The sequence below is a fragment of the Erigeron canadensis genome, chromosome 5, assembly GCF_010389155.1.
Source record: "Erigeron canadensis isolate Cc75 chromosome 5, C_canadensis_v1, whole genome shotgun sequence".
NCBI lineage: Eukaryota > Viridiplantae > Streptophyta > Magnoliopsida > Asterales > Asteraceae > Erigeron > Erigeron canadensis.
In genome coordinates, this window is record NC_057765.1 from 30,577,895 (window position 1) to 30,599,504 (window position 21,610).

Genomic DNA, 21,610 nt, shown 5'->3' on the forward strand with positions numbered 1-21,610 from the left:
CTATTGATAATTTTATATGCTAATGTGTATAGGTGACGAGTTGGAAGCATTTTTGATGATTATTGCTATTGGTCTAAAAAGGTGAGTAATATGAGGATTAGACAAGTTCGATGACTTTATGACCCCGAGGTGTCATATAGTCATGGAACAATCAAGTTGATGTTGGAACCACGTTAGTATGACCGTCACTGATCATTTATCATTCCTGATATGATAATTGCCGATAACTGAAATCCCTATGTCTAGTAAATATATAATGGGCTTATTTACTCTTAGAGACTGTCACACCCCGACTAAGGCGGAAAAATCGGGATGCAAGATAAAGTACACGCGCACATGGATGTTACATAGGAATAACTAAATGTATGCATAGATTAAACAGAGATAAACAAACACATAGTTCAAACAAGTAAACATAGAGTACAACCCTAAGTTTTAGATGCAATCAAATAAAGTACGAGATAAGCTCTCACGCAGGGGAAGAAGTCAGGCATGTGCCATCAAACACATAAGTACACATGCAACACCAAAATCCTAGCCTGGTCTGCTACAGGACATCATGCTAAGCTCCTTAACCTCCTCTAATGCGATTCACATGTTCACCTGAAAGGAAATACTCAAAAGTGTCAACACAAAGGTTGGTGAGTTCGTAGGTTTTGTAAACAAGTGTCAAGTATGGTGCCATGCCGAAATATCATCAAGATCCACACCGCAATATGGCTATCAACTTACTTATGATAGCAAGAATCAAGTATCTCTATGCCACCAGCACTTACGGTATACCAGGCCTAACGGTGCAAGTATCAAGTATCTCAACTGGTGCCTCCATCTCCACCATAAGTATCAAGTATCAAGCATCTCAATCTCCAACATAAGTATCAAGCATCAAGTGTCAAGTATCAAGCATCAAGTGTCAAGTATCAAGCATTAAGTATCATGATGCACATCATACAGTACAGTCAAATAGCCATAAATGATGATAGACATAAAGGCACGAGTATCCTTTCACCCCAAAATTCGATATATAAGTAAAAAGGGGCTACGAAACTCACAGTGATCTGGTACAAGCACAGTTTATAAGTACAGAGAACAAACACCAAGCTAGATAGGTTTTATCTATCAAACTCCAAGTACACCTTGAAGAAAACCTAAATATAAATCATACACATATTAATTCATGTGGTTAATTAATCATTGAAATAACCTTGATGAACTGATGATTTGGTCCATTGAAGATCTTTGAACGTTTTAACTCAAAAAGAGTTTGAATGAACTTTAAATATATGAACTGGACGTCTATAAACTCACACATATATACCTTTAAATGTTAATTAGTTGTTTCATATCTTTATTAATGGTCCTTCGCTTTAAGAACTCAATTAGGGTTTGCACAATGTTGTTTTAGATCGATTCATGAACTAGCTTTGAGGTTAGGAAATAGCCTTAGGTGAGATTAAATCGTGTGATAATGATGTTATGAAATGATTTGATGATTACGGATCAAGTGTGGTATGATATAGAACGAGTACAAGTTGTTTAATGAATGCACAAGGTCGTTCTAGGGTTTGGAAGTACTCAAGATCGTCTCATGTTTTGATCAGGATCGTCCTAGGGTTTCAGAGGCACCAGATCGTCCTAGCTGACACAAGATCGTCCCATTGGACTCTTAGCAAGATCGTTTTAGCAGACAATAGGTCAAGATCGTCCTGGTTGCACTTCAAGATCGTCTTAAGGGAACAAAGGCTCAAGATCGTTTTAAGTATTTTGGACAAGATCGTCTTAGGATTTCAATGCCAAAATCGTTCCATTTGCCAGCCAAGATCGTCTCGCAAGATCGTTTCAGGTTCACAGGACTTAAGATCGTTTTAAGTGATTCAAGAGCAAGAACAAGGCACATGATCGATTCACGATCAAGTGTTTGAGCTAAACCAATCCAAAGGATCGGTTACCCATTAAACGTTCCAACACACCACAACATCACACAAGAACAAACGAGCAAGAACCAAAAATCAGGGGGGCTGCCCGGGACGATCTTGACAAGATCGTCCCAGGGAGATCGTATCATCATCCAAACAAGCTGAAACAAGAACTTAATTTATCATGAAGATCTAGATCGATTCCGGGACTTGTTTGAACATCAAACTAGTACATATATACATAATAACACTAACCATTAACACTTTTAACGATTTCAAGACCATCTATAACATGTTTAAGGTGTGGCACATCAAGAACAAGTTTTCCCTTATTTTCAAAAATGCATTTTGTAGATTAAAGCATGTTATGACCCAAATTTGTTCACAAAAAGATTACTAAACACATTTAGACAATAAACCCATTAGTTATTAACACGTTTTTCATATCAGAATCGGACCAAATCATCAAGAACATAAAAAAAGTACACTTTTATTTTGATCAAAAACTCAAAATTTGTTGTTGTTACCTGAAATCTGATGCTAGAAGTATGTTTTGATTATCACAAGGATGCTAAAAGTACAAGAAATTTTGGTTTAACAACTCAAAATCAAAAGATGATTTTAGTGTGTTTATGGTGGCTGCACTATGTGTTTTAGAGAGAGAGTGAAGAAAGATGGAGAAGATGATGAATGAAGCTCTCTCTCTCTAACCCTCTATTTATAGTTTTCCATTATTAAATGATCTTAGTAAGTTTAGGGACTATTTGTGAATATTTTAGGACTAGAACTTTCATAAATACGAACGTTTTCGACTTGAAACCTAGTATTTTATCGTATTATATCCTAGACTCGTCTTATAATTCAAGGTTTAAGATCAAATTGACATTCATGTGAGCACATATCTTAAGTCTAAAGCACGTCAAGAACTTAGATGAAATTTGAGAAAGTTATTTACTACATTTCTAAGACGGTTGTTACAGAGACGTAGTATAGGGTTTCTCATTAGATGATTAGAACTATGAGGACTAATGTTACACACATTAAACACCAAAGGGGTTGAATGTGTAAATACCCTCATTATAAATAAAGAGTCCTTAACCCTAAGTTAAGGCTAATCCCTACACACATAATACCGAATTTATCATCCCATTATTACTCAATCATCTTGTTATGAGAACCCAAAATCAATAGCAATTATGCTATGCTCTTACAGGTTCCCAAGACGATTGGGGATGTTTTATCACTCGAATCGAATCATATTTATTCCAAAATGTGGTATCAGAGACAGGTTACGAACAATCAATCGTGATTTGGTTCGAATTTGATGAATTTCGCGAACTAAAAATCTGCAGAATAAGAACTCCGTGCTGATGTCATCACGAACTAAAGCCCACTTCGTGCTGATGTCATCCTCGCGCTGGCATCATCTCGTGCTGACGTCATCATGGCTTCTGTAGCTCCTCGCTTACGTCATCATGAATTCGCGCTTAAGTCATCGCGAAGTTATGCTTATGTCACCACTAACTTCAGCTTAATTTCATACATGACTTAAGGAAAACCCGTGCTTACGTCATCACGAGTTTATGACTTCATCGTGCTGACATCATTACGAATTTGTGACATCTTCGTGCGTACTGTTCACGACTTACTGATGTCTTCGTGCTTACATTATCACGAATTATTACATATGTTCATGTTATAGTAAAGATGATCTTAGCTGATAAATGTGTTCGTGCTTCCTATTTTACCCTATAATTATGTGGCTAAATTTGTCTCTCATTTTTCAAAATAATTTCTTCTAAGACTTTTTTGCCATAGGACTTTAAGGGTGAAAATTTCTGGCTCTGCCCCTTGGACCCCGCTTCCAGGGGCGCTGCCCCCGGACCCCCGTAATATGTGGGGGCTTCGCACTAATGTACATGGTTTTATCATTTGTGCCTAAAGGTCAAATGTGATTTTCATAGTGCTATCGTTCTTTTCCTTTTGCATAATGAACACTAAGTATATTGATTATGCCCAAAGGTGATTTAATACACTTTTGTGTGCTTAAAGGAATATTTTCATGCATAATATACACAATTCTTAATTTTGTGCCCAAAGGTCAAAAGACAAGCGTTGTGTTGCATGACCTAATGCTCATTTGTACTTAGATATTAGTTACTTCTGCCCAAAGGTGATGTAAATTCTAAGTAGAGCCTTATGTTAACTTATTGTTTTGGTGTTTACAATAGGTTTACTTATCACTAGCTTCATTAGTATAATGGTCTTAGTCTCATTACTTTTAGAAACATTACTTTAGCCTCTTACGTATTTTTAGGCATTACTTTAGTTCCATTATGTTTAGAGACATTATTTAGTCTACCTTAGTTATCTAATTATGTCATTATGAGGAACATTATTAATAGCCCTTATGTATTTTAGGCATTACTCTAGTTCCATTACTATTAGCATTAGTTGGTTTGCCTTAGATAGCTAATTATGTCACTATAATCTTTTTGCCCTTAGTTTTAGGCATTACTTTAATAATCTTTTATTGCTTGTATCATAAATTAATATCCTCGTTATTTCCACTGTAGTACCTAACTTAGGCATTAAGCCACTTATTGATGCAAACTTTGCTTCATGAAAAGATTGATTACCTATAACTTTGGAGATGCTAGACCTTAACTATGTCATTCGCCATAATAAATCCACTGCTATTACTGCTAACTTTTCCGCAGCTCAGAAAGAGAATTTTAAGAAAGTGGGAAAGGGCGAATCGCTTGTCACTAATGATGGTCAGGAACTTCATCAATTAAAGTATTTGTATAAAGCGTATGCAAGTAGCTTAAGAACAAAGGAAATAGCAGTGTTTGTGAAAACATAATGAATATGACTGACACAACTCATAAGTTTAAGAGTCCTAAAATGGAAGTCTCTGACAATTTTCTTATGCATTTTATGATGACCTCATTGTTTGCTCATTCCGACACCTTCAAAAAATAGATATAATGCTATGAAGGATAAATGGTCGATGAATGAACTAAATAGCAATGTGTGTGCAAGAAAATGTTCGTCTTAAGTTAGGCCAACCTGTTCACCTTACTATCGCAGCTAATTCCATTAAGAGGAAAGATATGACAATAATAATACTGCAAATAAAGTTCAAAAGGCTAATCATGGTGTTGTTGCTTCTAGCTTTAATTTCTTGACGAACAATCTTAACTGCAAATTTTGTTTGTGCCCAGATTGCCCTAATATCAAGGAGTGGCTAGCTTATAAAGGTAACTTATTTCATGTAATATTTGATTCTTTTTATATTTGATGTATCTATTAATACATGTGTGAGTGATTCTAGTTCTATGGTTCATGTGATTAACCCAACATAAGGATTCCATACAATTCAGAAGCTATCAAATGACCAAAGAAAGCTTAGACTTAGAAGGGTTGATCTCTTATATGCGAAACTGTGGAGACTTATGATTTACATATAAACACTTGAAAGCGTATTAGATTAGTGAATACCTTATGTGTACCGAGAATTTCTCGAAACATTGTGTCTATTTTTTCTAGTCTAACACCTTGAAAGTTATGTATTAATTCATGGTTACGACGAGATTACCATTACTCATAATAATGAATTTCTTGGTCATAGTTTCTTTGATGGATTGTTGTATCAGTTAGAACTAGATCATAATGTGTCACAGTCTTTGTTGTTTTCTAATATTGATGATATAACTAAAACAAAGACAAAATCACCTAAATAATTTGACAATTCCTCCATGTTGTGGCATAACACCTTAGCCACATCTCACGAGTTCGCATGATACGACTCATAAAGGATGGAATATTACATTCTCTTGACTTTAGTGATTTTGAAACATATATTCAATGGCTTAAGGGATTAAGAAAGGAGCCATTAGAAGTTCCAACTTGTTGTAAATGATTCACTCTGATGTTAGTAGCCCCTATCCCGCAACCATCTCAGAACATACATCACTTATTACATTCATTAACGATTATTCATGTTATATGCACCTATATCTAATTTGAACCCTTAGAGACTTTTATTGATCTTAAAATTTTGGTTTTAAACCAACTTGATCATAAAATAAAAGTTGTGAGATCAGATAGAGGAGGTGAGTATTATGGTTGACATATTGATATTAGTTAAGCTCTTAATCCTTTCCATAACTTTTGAAAGGAACAAGACATAAGTAACCAATATACCATGTTTAGTTCTCCTCAACAAAATTTTATGTTGCTAAAAGGAGAAATAGAACCTTAATGGACATGGTGAAAAGTATGTTTGTCAACACTAACTTACCTACTTTCCTTTGGACTGAGGCCTTACGCACAGTTGTTCATATACTCAATAAGAGTTCCATTAGAATCTGTCCTTAAGACTCCTGGACAGAAAGGAAATTGAGTCTGAATTATATGAACGCCTGAGGCTGTACTGCCAAAGCATAACTCTATAACCTAACTTAAAGAAACTGAATCCTAAATCCCTTACCTGTTTCTTTATCGGTTATTAGTTTTATTGTCTTTCCTACTCTACTAGTATTATTGACACGCAGTATGTCACATTTCATGAGAACTGAGAGAACAGTGGGAGCACGACAAATCATAACTTAAGATTTGCTGGAAGTACAAGAAGCGGGGGGAACTTCTCGTCGGTTATTATTACTCCTTCGATAACTCCTCTTGTACCCAACGCTGCTCCTAATATCACTGATCCACTTTCTCCTAATAAAAATAAAAAACAAACCTAATCCTTCTAATCAGAATACTACTAATGTTAAAGCATCTTCATAATAATGCTAAAGCATCTTGGAAAGCTTACTGAAGTTGAGGACATTGGAAAGCTTACTGATCCTACCTCTTATTAAAAAGCCATTAATAGCGATCATGCCACTTAGTGGAATTAAGCCATAATTTAAGAGCTTAGTTCCATATAGCATAATGACGTTTGGGACTTGGTTGAATTTCTTGAAGAATCCAAACCTGTAGGTTGTAAATGTATCTTCAAAACCAAATTAGACCCGAATGGGAACGTCAAAAGCTATAAGTCCATAACTAGTTGCGAAAGGCTTTACTCAAAAGGAAGGAATCGATTATCAAGAAGACCTTATCTCCTGTCTCATAATGATTAATTCCTTAAGTATTGTCATGGCATTCATAACTTATTATGATTTAGAGTTACATTAGATGGATGTCAAGACTACTTTCCTAAATGCAAACTTGCATTAAGACAGATACATGTGAACCCGAAGTTTCATAAAGTAAATAGCACATGATCTGCAAGTTGAATAAGTTCATATATGGGTTGAAGCAAGCATTACTAAAATGGTACCTTAAGTTTATCGAAGTCATAAAAAGGACAAGACTTCCTGAAGAATCAAGTGGATTAATGCACTAATCTCAAGATCAGTGGGAGTAAATTTACAATCCTTGTTTTGCACGTGAATGATATTATACTTGCAAATGACAACTTGGATATGTTGCATGCATGAGTCAAAGCGTTTACTTTTCGCAGAATGTCGACATAAAAGATTATGGTGATGCCTTTAATGTCACAGGTATCGAAATACATCGGGATAGGCGTAATGATGTTCTAGTTCTTTCTCAAAAGACTTATATTAAACACATCTTAGAACGCCATAACATGCAACAGTGCACACCCACTATAGATCTATTAGTAAAAGGAAACGTATGTGATTGTTTCCAAAGTCTGAACATTGAGATTAAAGAAAGGGCAAATTAGGATGATACATTACTCGTAAGTAGTTGGGAGCATTATGTACGCTCAGGTCCATACTCGTTCAAATATCACTTACATTACCGGTATGCTTAGGAGTTAACTATTTAATCCCATAATAGCACACTGAAAAGCGGCTAAAAGGTTCTACGATATCTACAAAGGACCAAAGACTACAGATTAACTTATAGAAGAGGTGATAACTTAGAAGTAGTAGGATGTTCTAAATGCAATAAGAAATCTACTTCTGGATGTATATTTATGATTAGCTGGCAAACCTATCTTTTGACGGAGTCATAAGTAGAAACTGACTACAACCTCTACCATGATGGTTGAACGTTCAAAATTTCATGTCATGAGATGTTGTTAAAGAACCTGGTCAGTAGACTCGAAAGTTGTCAACTTTATTAGACCATTGAAGCTTTACTGTGATTACTCAGCTCCCGTTATTCTTTGAACAGTAACAGTTCAACTGGTGCTGAGATGTATCTCGATACAAAGTTTCTGTTTTACGTTAACGGAATGAGGAAAATGTTCTTTGTATTGAGTACATAAGTACACATAATATGCTAGTGGATCTAATGACCGTAGGTCTTCCTCCTAAAATCTTCGTAGGACACGTGTCGAAGATGAGACTTACTAAAAGACCCATTATGATAGCATGTTGTACTTATTGGTCATTAGTATTATCTTAATGAAAATTTTACTCCTTATTCAAGTTTTGTTTGTCTATTAGTTACACTTCGAGCTCATAATACTGTATAGACATTATATAACAAAATTTGTCTTAGTCAATTGATCATTGCTTATTAGTTTTAAATTTGAGTCATAGTTTGACTAGTGGGGGTCCTAAGTTGATGTTCTTCTCTACGACTGTACTTATTGGCTATGATTTCGGTTTAAAACAAAATGAGTATTATCCCAGCCGGACTTACTAAATACTCATAGATAAATGATCGCTTGGTCAAGTGGGAGAATATTGGAACCACGTTAGTGTGACCGTCACTGATCATTTATTATTCCTGATATGATAATTGACGATAACTGAAATCCCTGTGTCTAGTAAATATATAACGGACTTATTTACTCTTAGAGACGTAGTATAGGGTTTCCCATTAGATGATTGGAACTATGAGGACTAATTTTACACACATTAAACACCAAAGGGGTTGAATGTGTAAATACTCTCATTATAAATAGAGAGTCATTAACCCTAAGTTAAGGCTAATCCCTACACACATAATACCCTAATTTTCGTGTGTCTCTCCTTTCTAAATTCGTGCATCAAGTTACAGCCGAATTTATCATCCCTTTATTACTCAATCATCTTGTTATGGGAACCCGAAATCAATAGCAATTATGTTATATGCTCTTACAGGTTCCACAGGACGATTGGGGATGTTTTATCACTCGAATCGAATCATATTTATTCCAACAGTTGAGACTATATGACCCCGAGGTGTCATATAGTCATATGATAGTTATGTTACATGTGTTGTGACTAATTGTTATAGTTGTTTGCATCATAGGGATATTCTAGCTTCATTGCTAGATTCCAGTTATTATGTGCTAAGTTGTTAGTTGTTGCATATGCACGGAACCGTTGCAAGATAAGAGTTGTAAATCCCTATTTTTGCATTGATTAAGATGTTGTTAAGTTGTTTGGTTGATGCTTATATTACTCTCTAAGCTTTGTGCTTATTCCTTTAGTTGTTTTATTCTAATAGGTGCAAACGAGTCGGGTGTTAAGAAAGATCAAAGAAAAAGAAAGTGAGGCAAAAGAGATTAGTGTGGATTTACTTGGGATTTATATGTTTTAAGTTTCTCTAAATTACCGACTTGATGCATCACTTGAAGTAAATCGCCCATAAAAGAAAAGATTAATTAGTAATGCATCGTTGAGTCATTTGGTGGTTTGTAGGAAATGATTGGGATACAACCATGTTTTGTACCCGATGTATGAGTTAATGTTGTTGTGTCATTTCTGCAAAAAAAAAAAAAAAAAAAGTAAAGAAAAAAGGATGTATAATTATGGTCAAGGGAATGAGGAGTTGTAGTTTGTTAAAAGAATGTGTTGTCTTTTACCCGCTTTGCACCCTAGTTGGGTAAACGACCCATTCGGGTCGTCCCGTGGACTTAAAGGTATAAGATATGATTAGGTTGTCCAAAGAAAAGTAGTACAAACTGGGTCGTAAAACAACCGCTGAGGGTTATTTTCTTGCTAATTCAGCAACTTAGTTTTTGTTTCAGCAACCTGAAATGTGTCGGGGCTGTTTTTGAATGGTTGTAACTTTGTGTGTGTTTTGTTTTGAGTAAAAATAAAAACATGTTTTGAAAGTGTGGTCATAGGTCTTTCGAATGGCATAAGATTCGTGCAATCGGATGTGTTTGAGTGTGTCAAATATATGTCACAAAACAGCTCGTTGGAGCAATTTGCTTGTAAAAAACTGAATTTAAAGTGGTCATATCTTTCAAACAGTAACTACGTTTTTAACAAATGAGTTGTCCACAAAAAGAGAAAGAAGTCTACTTTCTAATGGTCCTTGTACAAAAGTCTATATCAGGTCTATATATAACTTATATAAGCTGTTGAACGACTGCTGCTAGGGTTGGTTGACCGTTTTTAGTTTGTTCAAAAGTTTGGGACCTATTTTACACGTATGTATTCATAAGAACACATATGTTTATGTTATTAAGCAATGTTTTTATTAAAAAAAAAAAAAATCAGGCGTTTCATTATTCGGTTTAAGTATACACGAATGGGGATCAAGCTTAAATGATGAATGTAGTTTTGGCGAATATTTTTTTCTATGTCTTGTCCGAAACTCCATTAACTCAAAACCCAACTAATGGCAATTTCTTAAAAGGTTTTACCTGAGTCCTTAAGGATTGGACTCGCTTATCTCAACTTCACATGTAGGCTCAAACTCCACTAGTAACATGTACTGCTCTATAACACGAGCTAATCGAGCTCGAGCTCGAGCTCCTAAACATGGAAACAAACTCGAACTAAGTTAATCCTACAAGTATTCAAATAACTATACGGGCTTCGAGAACACTAATCAGTCGAGTAGAGCTCGATCTCGAGCTCGATCTCAAGGTCAATTTTAAACATTTATATGAACTCAAGCTCAATTCAAATAATAAATAAATAAACAATCCTAAATATTTTGAAACTCGACTTTCATTGCCACCCTTACCAACAAATAGGAATTGGGCTTCAAATACGTTTAGTGTCAAAAATCAATTTTTAATATCAATATATAGTTGAAGATAACTCATAGAGCTAAGCACTTGAAACCCAATCAGCTTTAGATCTATAATGTTGGAAAGTAAGTGCAAGTTCCACTTGACATACAATTTATAGTCTTTGAATACGGATAACATTGAGAATCGGAATTACTTTAGTGAATCGATTGACTTAAATATATCATTTATTTTTCCTTTTCTAAATGTCGACAGACATACATACATATCTGATAATGATAATAAAGATAAAACTGCTAATCGGAGCAGCTGACGCAGCTGTTAACGGACTTTCATATATTCGGTACCAATAATGGCGGAACTAGCATTAAAAGTAACCTGTGTCCAATTTGATAACACTTTTAGTCGGGTTTTTTTTTTTTTTTTCCAAATTCTAACATTTTGTGTCTATATAAAATTAGATTAAGATATTTTAAATTGAAAACAATTTGAAAGATAAAAAATAGTAAGATGTTAACAATTTGATTAAAAATAAGATAATGATTTGTAAGCGATTATTTTCACACGGTCGTGGCATATTTGAAAAGTCACAAACAACGACAAGTATCACAATGGTTCGAATGAAAGTTGTGTGGATACTTTCAACACCATCATTCCGACATTTTTTTATGGAACTCGACTCCTTTGGATTTTTCTCTTTAATTTTGGTTTATTTTTTGTTTTCTTAGAACTTGTTTGGGGTTACAACAAAAACATCATGAAGTGAAAACCGGTGGCTCGACTTTTGTTGATGGGGTTTTTCTTATGTCTCTCCTATATTTGGCATGGGAGATGATCTGTACACCACCTGTCTTTGACTATACACCACTAAATGTGCTTAAGAGTATTGTACAGTACAATACTATATAGCATGTTTGGTGGTGTACGATCAAAATCTGGTGGTGTACAGATCACTTTCCATTTGCCATAAGTTTTTCCACCCTTTTGTAACCTTAGTAGTTAAAGTTTCAAGAAAGGTCTAGTCTATGTAAAATGTTGTATTTCTAGGTGTTGTACTCTTGAATGCTAGTGCCTTGCTATTATTCTCTTTTTTTTTTTAACTTTTAATAATATATATATAGAGAGAGGTTAGGTATTGTAAAACAAGTATTAAAGTAAAACAAATAAGACAAGATCTTGACTCTTAGATCATAGTTAAATTGATGCACGAAGATTCACGAATCAATTGATACACGATGATTTTCATGATGCACGGTGATATTCAGGGAAGAAAAACCTATTGTTTTATTTGTTTTACTTTAATACTTGTTTTATTTTACCTAAAACCTATATATATATATATAATATATCTCTTTATTGCCGTTAAAAAAATGGCCATTAAATCATAAGTTTATAGCTATTGATTTTAATTTAAAAATTATGATTTTTTTTATTTGACTAGTTAAGTTGAAATAACGTAAGATAATCTTAATTCATAAAAAATATCAAATATTTTATGTAGATTTGATCCATGAACTTAGTAAATCCGTTTTATGCCAATGCATGATCGAAAAATCAAGCAATTTTTTTTTTATCGAAACTTGATGATGTTTTATTAAAAAAACATGCATATATCTTTTTAAATCTTAATTAACTTGTATAATTTATTTGTATATTATTGTATGTAATATTCAACTTGATTGGTATTATATATGTCATAATGTCAAAACAAACACCGAAGAGTTTTTATTTTTTTAAGTTTTTTTTATTTGATGCATTTGAACATCAACTTGACCTCACTATATAAGGTCACTAACCAACTTGAGTTGGGTGGTTAAGAATGTCTTTTAAATCCATTATGTGGGCTTGGATGTGAGTTTTTCATAAAATCTCGGGTTCGAGTCTTGGGTTTCTCATCTTAAGATATTTTCCATGAATAGAAGGTTGGAGGTCTAACAAATCGTTGGTTAAAATTGCCTCCAGCATGTCTGAATCAAAACTAACTTAAAAAATATATATATAAGAAGGGTCACTAGAAGGTACATGCGAGTGTCTATACTATACCCCGACTATCGCATATTCAAGAGAACCCACCAAAGACCCATTTGAGAACTTATAACTGTGTCTTGCAAGTAAAACTCCATGACTCTTCAAGTCGTACTCAATTCGTTGTCTTAAGGATTGAAGAGTTAAAAGTGGAACTGTAGCATCGACATGAGTTTAATTAATATCCTCTGTCCCATATAATATATTAAGTGTTATAATTTGACTTCTTGAGTTTTTTTATCTTAACTTTGACCGTAAATATTTTTATTTATATTATACAATACTTGATATAAAATAAATGAATTGATTAAGTTTTAAATGTACTTTTCATTGATATAACTTTTATCAACTAATATATAGACATTTACAATCAGAGTTATATAAAAAAAAAAATCTTTGAAATAGTGAAAATAAAGACGATTAAAATGGAACAGAGTCAATATGTTTTACTAGAAGATATCCATGTATGCTCATTTGGATATGATATTAAATTTAGGACATCTATGCACTCACAAATCAACTAGCTAGCTATATATATATATATATGGGAAAATGATCCGTACTGCAAATTTTACCTAAGCTTAGATACTGTCACATTAAAAAAAGTTACATATTAAACCTTTGAATTTAATAAACATACATAACCCCCCTGAATTTTACATAAACTCCCCCTGAATTTTACATAATCATCCCCTGTTTTACCTAAGATAGGTACTGCATGCTTTACCTAACCTTTCCCATATATATATATATATATATATATATATATATATATATATATTGTACGTACGTGTATGTGAATTAATAGTCATTCCTAAAGAATCATGTAAGATGGACAGACAAGTGCACCGCGAACGGTCTAAATGTTGTTATCAGAATTGGATGGCTCAACAAGGTCTAGACCTCGATGAATTACTCAAAGCACACGCCCAAAACCCAACCAATATCGACTACCTCCAACTCATAACCAAAAAAGTCATCACTCACTTTGAAAACTACAACTTGGCTCGAGCCGAATTAGCCAAACATGATTTGCCCGCCTTCTTGGCTCCAACTTGGGGGTCCACGTTTGAGAATTCGGTTCTTTGGATTGGTGGTTGTAGGCCTTCCTTGACTATAAGGCTAGTTTACGCGTTATTCGGGTCCCAGACTAGTGATGGGTACTCTGAAAATGATCAGTTGCTTATAGGTGTTGGTCATGGAAAAGTATCGAGCTCTCAGCTTAAAAGTATAGATGATCTTCGGGATAAAGCTATCAAAGAGGATGATAAACTCACTTCGCGTCTGGCTAGCTTACAGGCATACACAATTCGAATTCAAATATGTATATATAAATATTGAATATGCGCGTAGTGTAAAAATATAAAAATATTGTCGTCCCTATTTGGGCTCATCATCTAAAATTGTTACAGGTGGGACCTAGATCATCTTTAGATTGAAAACAACATAATACATGTATGGGAATAATGGGATGGTTATGGTAGGAGATATATGTCTAAAAATGTGAAGTGTGCAAAACTCTTGTACAAAATGGTAGATAGGAAAATATACACTTTTAACTAATTATTTTTCTATTCATGTATGTTAGTGTTAACTAATAAACATATGCATCTTAATTAGTTAGCATTAACATGTGAGTATGACATGCATCTTAGTTATCATTAATAGACAGTGTCACTAAAATATTTGATAGTTAAAGATACATGTTTTCATATTGACACTATATATTATGTTAGTAATATCCTACACCAACTTAGAACTATATATATATATATATATATATATATGGGCTACTGTGGCAACAAGATAAATTGGTTGCAACGGGCATTATGTAAATTTATAAATTAAAAAGTTTAATTTGAAAAAAGAGATTTAAAAATTTCTACCGGTGGATGCAGCCCGCGCACCTTGCCGGTCTTGGTTTTGTCTCAGCAGAGTGCGTGGATGGGACGCCGGGGATGGTGCTGCATATTCGATTTCCCATATTATATATATATATATATATATATATATTCCTTTCATGTAAGTGATATAAGCGTGAAAACAATGATGTGTGAAAAATATTTACATTTGTAAGGTGTAAAAAAATAGTCAAAAATCATTATAATATATAGTTTTCACTCTTATAGTAATTACATATACAAATAAATTAATCCTTATTATAAACAAATATCAAATTAAACATAATATACATTTAAAAGTGTAGATATTAGTTTGTAACATCAACTTATTTCAGTGTGAAGAATTTGCTGTTACAAACTACGTGACTTTAGTATCTTTAATGCCAATAACTAATTTATATTTACATGTTATTATACAAGCGTGAATAAATGATACTTTTTCTTAGCCATTATAACACTAAGTAATTTATATTTAATGTTGTTTGTGTGTGTATTGTTGTGTGTAGGAAGGGAAATGGATAACAAATTTGTTGCTAGGTAAGGATGACAGTTTACAAGTAGGTGAATTAAACAAGATTATGGAAAAAGCAATGAATACTCGTGACCAAGAATTTTATAATGTCATGATGGAAGCAGATAAGTTGAGGTTGAGTATTCTCAAGGATGTGATAGACATTTTGACACCTTTGCAAGCAGTTGAACTCTTAGTGGCAGCCAAGAAATTGCACCTTTCTTTACATGAGTGTAGCAAGAGAAGAGATATCAGAATGGGTTATACTCATCTTCTTGATTCTAACTCTAATAATCCATCGTCGTCTTGCCAGTCACCTGACCCGTGACTGGCTAGATGATGGATTGATTGAGGTCATGAAATTATGCGTTCTGTTTAATTTCTTTCATTAACTACTCACGCCCTACGATCTTTTCCAGCTTGTGTCAACCGCCGACATGATGGTGGTCAGTCGGCGAGTTGGTTTGAAGTTGCTGGGAAGAGAGGTTAATTAGTCTGAATAAGTGGTGCTGGATATGTATAAATGTTTGTTTTGAATTCCTATGTTGTTTTTTTTCTAATAAATTTATTTGAACACATGTATGCATGTACGTATATATATGTTAGAATTCCTCTTTAACTTTTAGAAGTTCTTTTTAATAGATACACAGGTTTAACTAGTCAATCATCTGGTCAAACCGGTTTATGACAACCAAATCTGTTTTTAAAAAACGGGTTGATAAAACATTATAAAATATTAGCCAGTCCTGTTGCAAATAATAATGGAATTATGAAACAAACACATTTTAAACAAATTGGATGATCTTTCTGGAGAAATTTGATACTGGAACCAGTCTAGAAATTGCACGATATTTTGCTCTTACACATATCCGACATACTATACATCTTAAGTGACGCACCACCAACTACACGATCATATCAAATCTCTTATGGAATTGTAATTCGATTTCAGATGATCAGATAACTCGTTTAATTGACTATTTAAGTCTTATATACTCATCGAATTGGCTTAGGATTAAAAAATCACACATGATCACTTTTGAGCTCTTAGCACCTAAACAAACAAGATATACAACAGTGGCTTAACAATGTGCTAAGAATAGATTTTCAGATTGTTAAGCATGATGATAGGTTTGACTTTGAAGTCAAACTTCACAATTAGTCACTAATTAGAGCCGCAATTCGTAGTTGGTGAGTTTCTAACTCAATTAAACTTTAATCCAACTTTAATACATTGAAATCACCATAATCCTTTGCTAATATCCTTGTATCCATTTCCTTCATTTACATAATCAAATGTAGTGTCACAAATTAAATACGAAAGTTCACACTAAAACATATGAACTTTTTAAAATAACACAATTTTAAGTGTGAATAAATTTTTACATACATTTAGTTCTCCATATTTTTACACACATTAAAACGTGACAAAATTTATAAATTTGTTCATGTTAATTAAAAGTGTAGATAAATACAATATTATTTATAGTGATTGTAGATCATGTTTATTTCTAGATCATGACTGTAATTGTTATTATTGTACTATTGGCAACTAATGTCTTGTTGGTCTATCTTTTTTGTTAATAATATCATTCTTTTGTCTTTCAAAAAGAAAAAAGAAAATGAAGAGAAAATGTCACAAATGGTCCATGTGATTTGTCACATTCGCATTTTGCTCCATGTGCTTTTTTTTTGCAACTAGTCCCTGACTTTTTCATTTTCGTTGCCAGAAGCATCTAACACTAATCTCAGTTAAATTTCGCTGTTAAAACCCTTCACATGCATATCACGTGAGGGTATAATCATCATTTAACCAACCACAAGGACTAAATGTGATGAAACAATAATAACATCAAGTCAATCTAACCTACATACATGTAGATCTATATCTATATCTATTTATATACATTACAACAGTTTATCTGTTAACTATACACTTCCAAACACGCTTGCAACAAATTTATTGAAATAAAAAAAAATCCCATCAAACTTATCTCCGCAATCTTTAACAAAAAAAAAAATAAATCAAATCGATAATATATAATTTTTTCCGAAACAATGATAACAACAAAAGCAAATCTAAATAAAAACATTAAAATATCAAATATGTGATATTAGTATAGCAGATACTGAATGAAAATTGAGGGTCTTTTTTCTCACAGTGTGGCTAATGAAAAGAGGTAAGAAGAAGGATGATGTTGGTGGGTACGGTGGCGGTGATGGAGTTTTTTTAAGAAGGATATATTCGATGGTGGTTTCATGGTCTGTGTGTGTTTTTAAAAAGAGAAAATGTTAAAGTCAGCCAGGACCATTCGTGTATCACCATCCATCAGAGTCGGCCGATTCATTAATACTACACCCAAATCCATAGCCCCATTTAGAGAAATTAAAAGTTTGGTGACATTTTCAACAGCGTGAGATGAAAAGTTAAGTAATTAAGGAGGAGTGAGTACATATGGAATGGTAATTTTATTCATTTTATCTTTTTAATATTTTTTTAATTGCCTTTGATTTAATTACTAAACTGTTTAGATTATCATTTTGTTTGTATTTTAGTTTGGGATATATTTGGATCATACTATATATATGTATTTGTATATATATGATAGATCCATAGATATGACTGCGTAATTGAATTCGAAAGAGAGAAATGAAAGAAATTTTAGGGAATTCTTAAGGTTAAGATTTGTGAAATTAGGAATGAATAGAATATGGAGATCCCGAAAAAACACGTGTTTGGCCGGATTTTGGTGGTGGTGGTGGTGGTGGCCTGAAGAAGGAAGAAGAAGGGAAAAAAGAAGAAAGAAGAGGAGTATTTTTCTTTTATGCAAATGGACAATTATACCCTCACGAATGGCCTTAGACTAACAGAAGTTAGTGTGAGGAACTGCTGGCAATGGAATTGGAAAGTTTAGGAACCGTTTGCAACTAAAAAAAGCACAGGGGACAAAATGTGATTATGACAAACCACATAGATCATTTGTGTGGATAAATACAATATTATTTATAATGATTATAGATTATGTTTATTTTTAGATCATGACTGTAATTGTTATTATACTATTGGCAACTAGTGTCTTTGATAATCTGTTTTTTTTTTAATCATATCATTCTTTTGTCGTTCAAAAACAAAAAACAAAATGAATATCACTCCGTGTATTAGACGCCTGTGTGGTGGGGTACAAATTAAAGATCATGATGCCTACTTTGTTGCATATTATTTTAACACCTTCTTTTTTATATATATTTGTCATTTGTTATATTTTGTTTTATTTTTAAAAAAATTGGGGAAACGATTGGGAGCAATAAGCATACATTCCATAAAACTGGTGAAAAATACTCCGTAAGCAAAGTGAAAAATAAAGAGAACTAAACAAACACTCCATCCATTCCTAATAGCTAGATGCCAAAAAGCACCGTCTCTTAACAATTAAATAATGTGCCATATAAAAGTCTTTTGTCCTCGCTATGTACGTGTCCAAAAAAGTATTAGCTGTAAATTACGTGGTAACGTAGACCCACTTGACAGCATGCCGCATATGTAAATGCCAATTTATGACATCAGGTCCTATACGTATCAAAATCAAAGAATGAAATTTTACTTTAATAAAAAATGAGTGCAATCTATATTTATTTATTTTTCTTAAAAGTGCACATTATAAAAATGACGACGCATTTCTTACCTAACGTGGTAAGGACCTACTCAGTGTGGGTAGTCGGTTGTCTTAACCGGATCTCGCTACATCCAAACTAAGTCGACTGTTAAGGAAAAACTCTAAGAAACTCCCGCACATGAAAAATTTAATGGAGAGTCGATTCTGCACTTGGTAGGAATCGAACCCTTCACCTCAAAGATAAAACCTTGGTGACTCACCACTAGACCATTGAATCATTATCATCTATATATATGTTTTTAACAGCATTATTGCAATCTAGATTCTATATGTTATTTTTTTTTATAACTTTAAGATGATTTTCAAGAAAAATATAAAATAATTAATAATGTCATCAATGAATAGTGTCAAACGATAATTACACAATTGACACAATTAAAAGTGTCAAAAGGCAATTCCGTTGTCAAAATGACAGATGCTCTACAATTGAAACTTGAAATTTGAAAGTATGCGATACTATGTAATGTAAATAGATTTAAAATTACAAGATACTATTGTAGATATTTGGGATATTCTTCTTTGGCATTTTCTCCCCATTTCAGCAACTTTTGCTCAATATATATCCGACCACACCTTGTTACATAAAATAATTAACTTAGGTGGTGTGAAGTCAGTCAAAAGTCTCGTGTGAATTACTGTAAATTACAATATTAGCACAAATTAAAAACACATGTACAATAATAATCAAGTGCAACACCACCAACAGTCTTTATGTTGCTACCAAAACTGGCAGGCTCAACAGCAGCTAGACCTCGATGAATTACTCCAAGTACTCACCCAATACCCAACCGATATCGGCTACCTCCAAATCATAATCAAAAAAGCCATTACTCACTTCGAAAACTACAATATGGTTCGAGCTCATTTAGCCAAACATGATGGGCCTTCCTTTATGGTTCCCTCATGGGGATCCACCTTTGAAAACTCATTTCTTTGGATAGGTGGTTGCAGGCCTTCCTTGATCATCCGGCTTGTTTACGCGTTATGTGGGTCACAGCTAAATGCGCACTTTGATGAGTTTCTTGAAGGTGTTAGACATGGAAACCTTGGAGAAATTTCAAGCTCTCAGCTACAAAACATAGATGATCTCCATGCCAAAACTGTCAGAGAGGAAGATAAGCTCTCCTCTCGTGTGGCAAGCCAACAGGCATATTGTTAAACTTCAATATTGTATCTTCAATACCTTTTTGGTATACAACTCACCTCCTCCATACCCCACTCAGGGATTAGGTCTTGTTGTTGTTGTAATACCTTAATAGTATACAGGTCTGCTCGGTGAACAATTTTAGACAACATTAAAGATGACAGAGACGGAGCCAGAAAAATTATCTCTTATGGGGCAAATTTTAAAAAGTTAATCATCCTAAACTTTGTGTATTTCACTATATTTCTTTTATTCTTTTTTGCAGGGATAAAATTCTAAATACACCCTTTATAAATTAGGGGAAAATTTACCATTGTAACAAAATTGGGAGGGGCAGCTGCCTACACTGTCCCATGCCGTCTTTGTCCCGGAATTTGATGTATTCTAAAATAAATCACTTTATAATTCAGCGATTAATTGTTTCGGTAGTACATATACCTAGTGCCAATGCCTTTGTGTTTATATTTAATTTATATATGAATCGGATACAAATTTGATGTATGTGTATTATGCAGGAGAAGATAGCAGATGAGCCACTGGTTAGGCTAGCAAACGATTATCAAAAACGACAAAAAGTAGGGGAGTGTTCGAGCCAGGGTGGAGGAAGGAGACAAGTTGAGGTTGTGGACAAAGTAATGGACGCCCATGCCCTTGATTTGTATGATGTCTTAATAGAAGCAGATAAGCTGAGGTTGGATATCCTCAAGGATATGATAGATATTTTGACACCATTACAGGCTGTAGAGCTCCTGGTGGCAGCTAAGAAATTACACCTTTCTTTACATGAGTGGAGCAAGACAAGAGATATCCGAATGGGAGTCGTGACTCAGCTTCTCAATACAAATATCCCATCATCCTCCAATGGCCCACCATCTGAGCCGTGCCTCTGAGCCGTGAGAGGCACGGCTCAGATGCTGAATGTGCCACATGGTCGCAACAATCCATGTGCACGAAACTTGTTTTTTCTCTTTATGGTGTTTATGTTCTTTCTTCATCCACCCCTACCCTACAAATAGTACCCCTTATACAGCTCGCATCAGCCAAGACATAGCACTGGACATGCGAATTGGTACTTAAACCTGCTTGTATAAGATTAGTTTGAATAACTGGCGATGCATGTAGGCCAAGTTCATATAAAATAAACTATTATTAAACATAAATGATTTTGAGATAGAAGTTTATTATTGCAGTATGAGATGGATATTACAGAAACAAAAACTCATTTTAGATCAACAAAAAAAAAAGAAAATAACTAAAACAAGAACAAGATACTAAGGGTGCGTTTAGTTTAAAAAAACTCCTTTGTTTTCCATTTTCATTTTTCAATAAAACATGGAAAACAGGAAACGCGTTCAAATTGTAATTTTTTAGAAAAGTTTTCCTAGAAAATAAAAATTCTCTTTTCCAACTTTTGCACTAAAATTAGAAAACTGTTTTTTTCAGTTTTTGTTTTCACTTTTCTATTTTCTAAACCTAAAATTAGAAAACAAGT

General features: G+C 33.7%; 2 protein-coding genes across 3 annotated transcripts; both read left to right on the plus strand.

Moving 5' to 3' along the window:
* The first annotated feature begins 13,714 nt into the window (after positions 1–13,714).
* Positions 13,715–15,876, plus strand: LOC122601981 (protein DOG1-like 3). 2 transcript variants are annotated; one of them, XM_043774712.1, is made up of 2 exons: positions 13,715–14,187; positions 15,296–15,876. In XM_043774712.1, exons 1-2 carry the CDS (start codon positions 13,720–13,722, stop codon positions 15,626–15,628), a joined length of 801 nt encoding a protein of 266 aa, XP_043630647.1. In that variant the 5' UTR covers positions 13,715–13,719; the 3' UTR covers positions 15,629–15,876. The 2 variants fall into 2 exon arrangements, 1 of the variants encoding a protein (XP_043630647.1); XR_006324133.1 differs by lacking the exon at positions 13,715–14,187 and adding an exon at positions 14,928–14,965 and having other exon boundaries at positions 15,296–15,358.
* Positions 15,877–19,581: 3,705 nt separating this feature from the next.
* On the plus strand, positions 19,582–21,278 carry LOC122600991 (protein DOG1-like 3). Its single transcript, XM_043773770.1, has 2 exons — positions 19,582–20,121; positions 20,634–21,278. The coding sequence occupies exons 1-2, from the start codon at positions 19,645–19,647 to the stop codon at positions 21,006–21,008; spliced, it is 852 nt and encodes a 283-aa protein (XP_043629705.1). The 5' UTR covers positions 19,582–19,644; the 3' UTR covers positions 21,009–21,278.
* The last annotated feature ends 332 nt before the right edge of the window (positions 21,279–21,610 follow it).

Coding starts and splice junctions, on each gene's coding strand:
- LOC122600991 (XM_043773770.1), top strand. CDS start 19,645: ATGTACAATAATAATCAAGTGCAACACCACCAACAGTCTTTATGTTGC. Junction 20,122..20,633: donor CTCGTGTGGCAAGCCAACAG/GCATATTGTTAA, acceptor TGTATTATGCAG/GAGAAGATAGCAGATGAGCC.
- LOC122601981 (XM_043774712.1), top strand. CDS start 13,720: ATGGACAGACAAGTGCACCGCGAACGGTCTAAATGTTGTTATCAGAAT. Junction 14,188..15,295: donor CGCGTCTGGCTAGCTTACAG/GCATACACAATT, acceptor TGTTGTGTGTAG/GAAGGGAAATGGATAACAAA.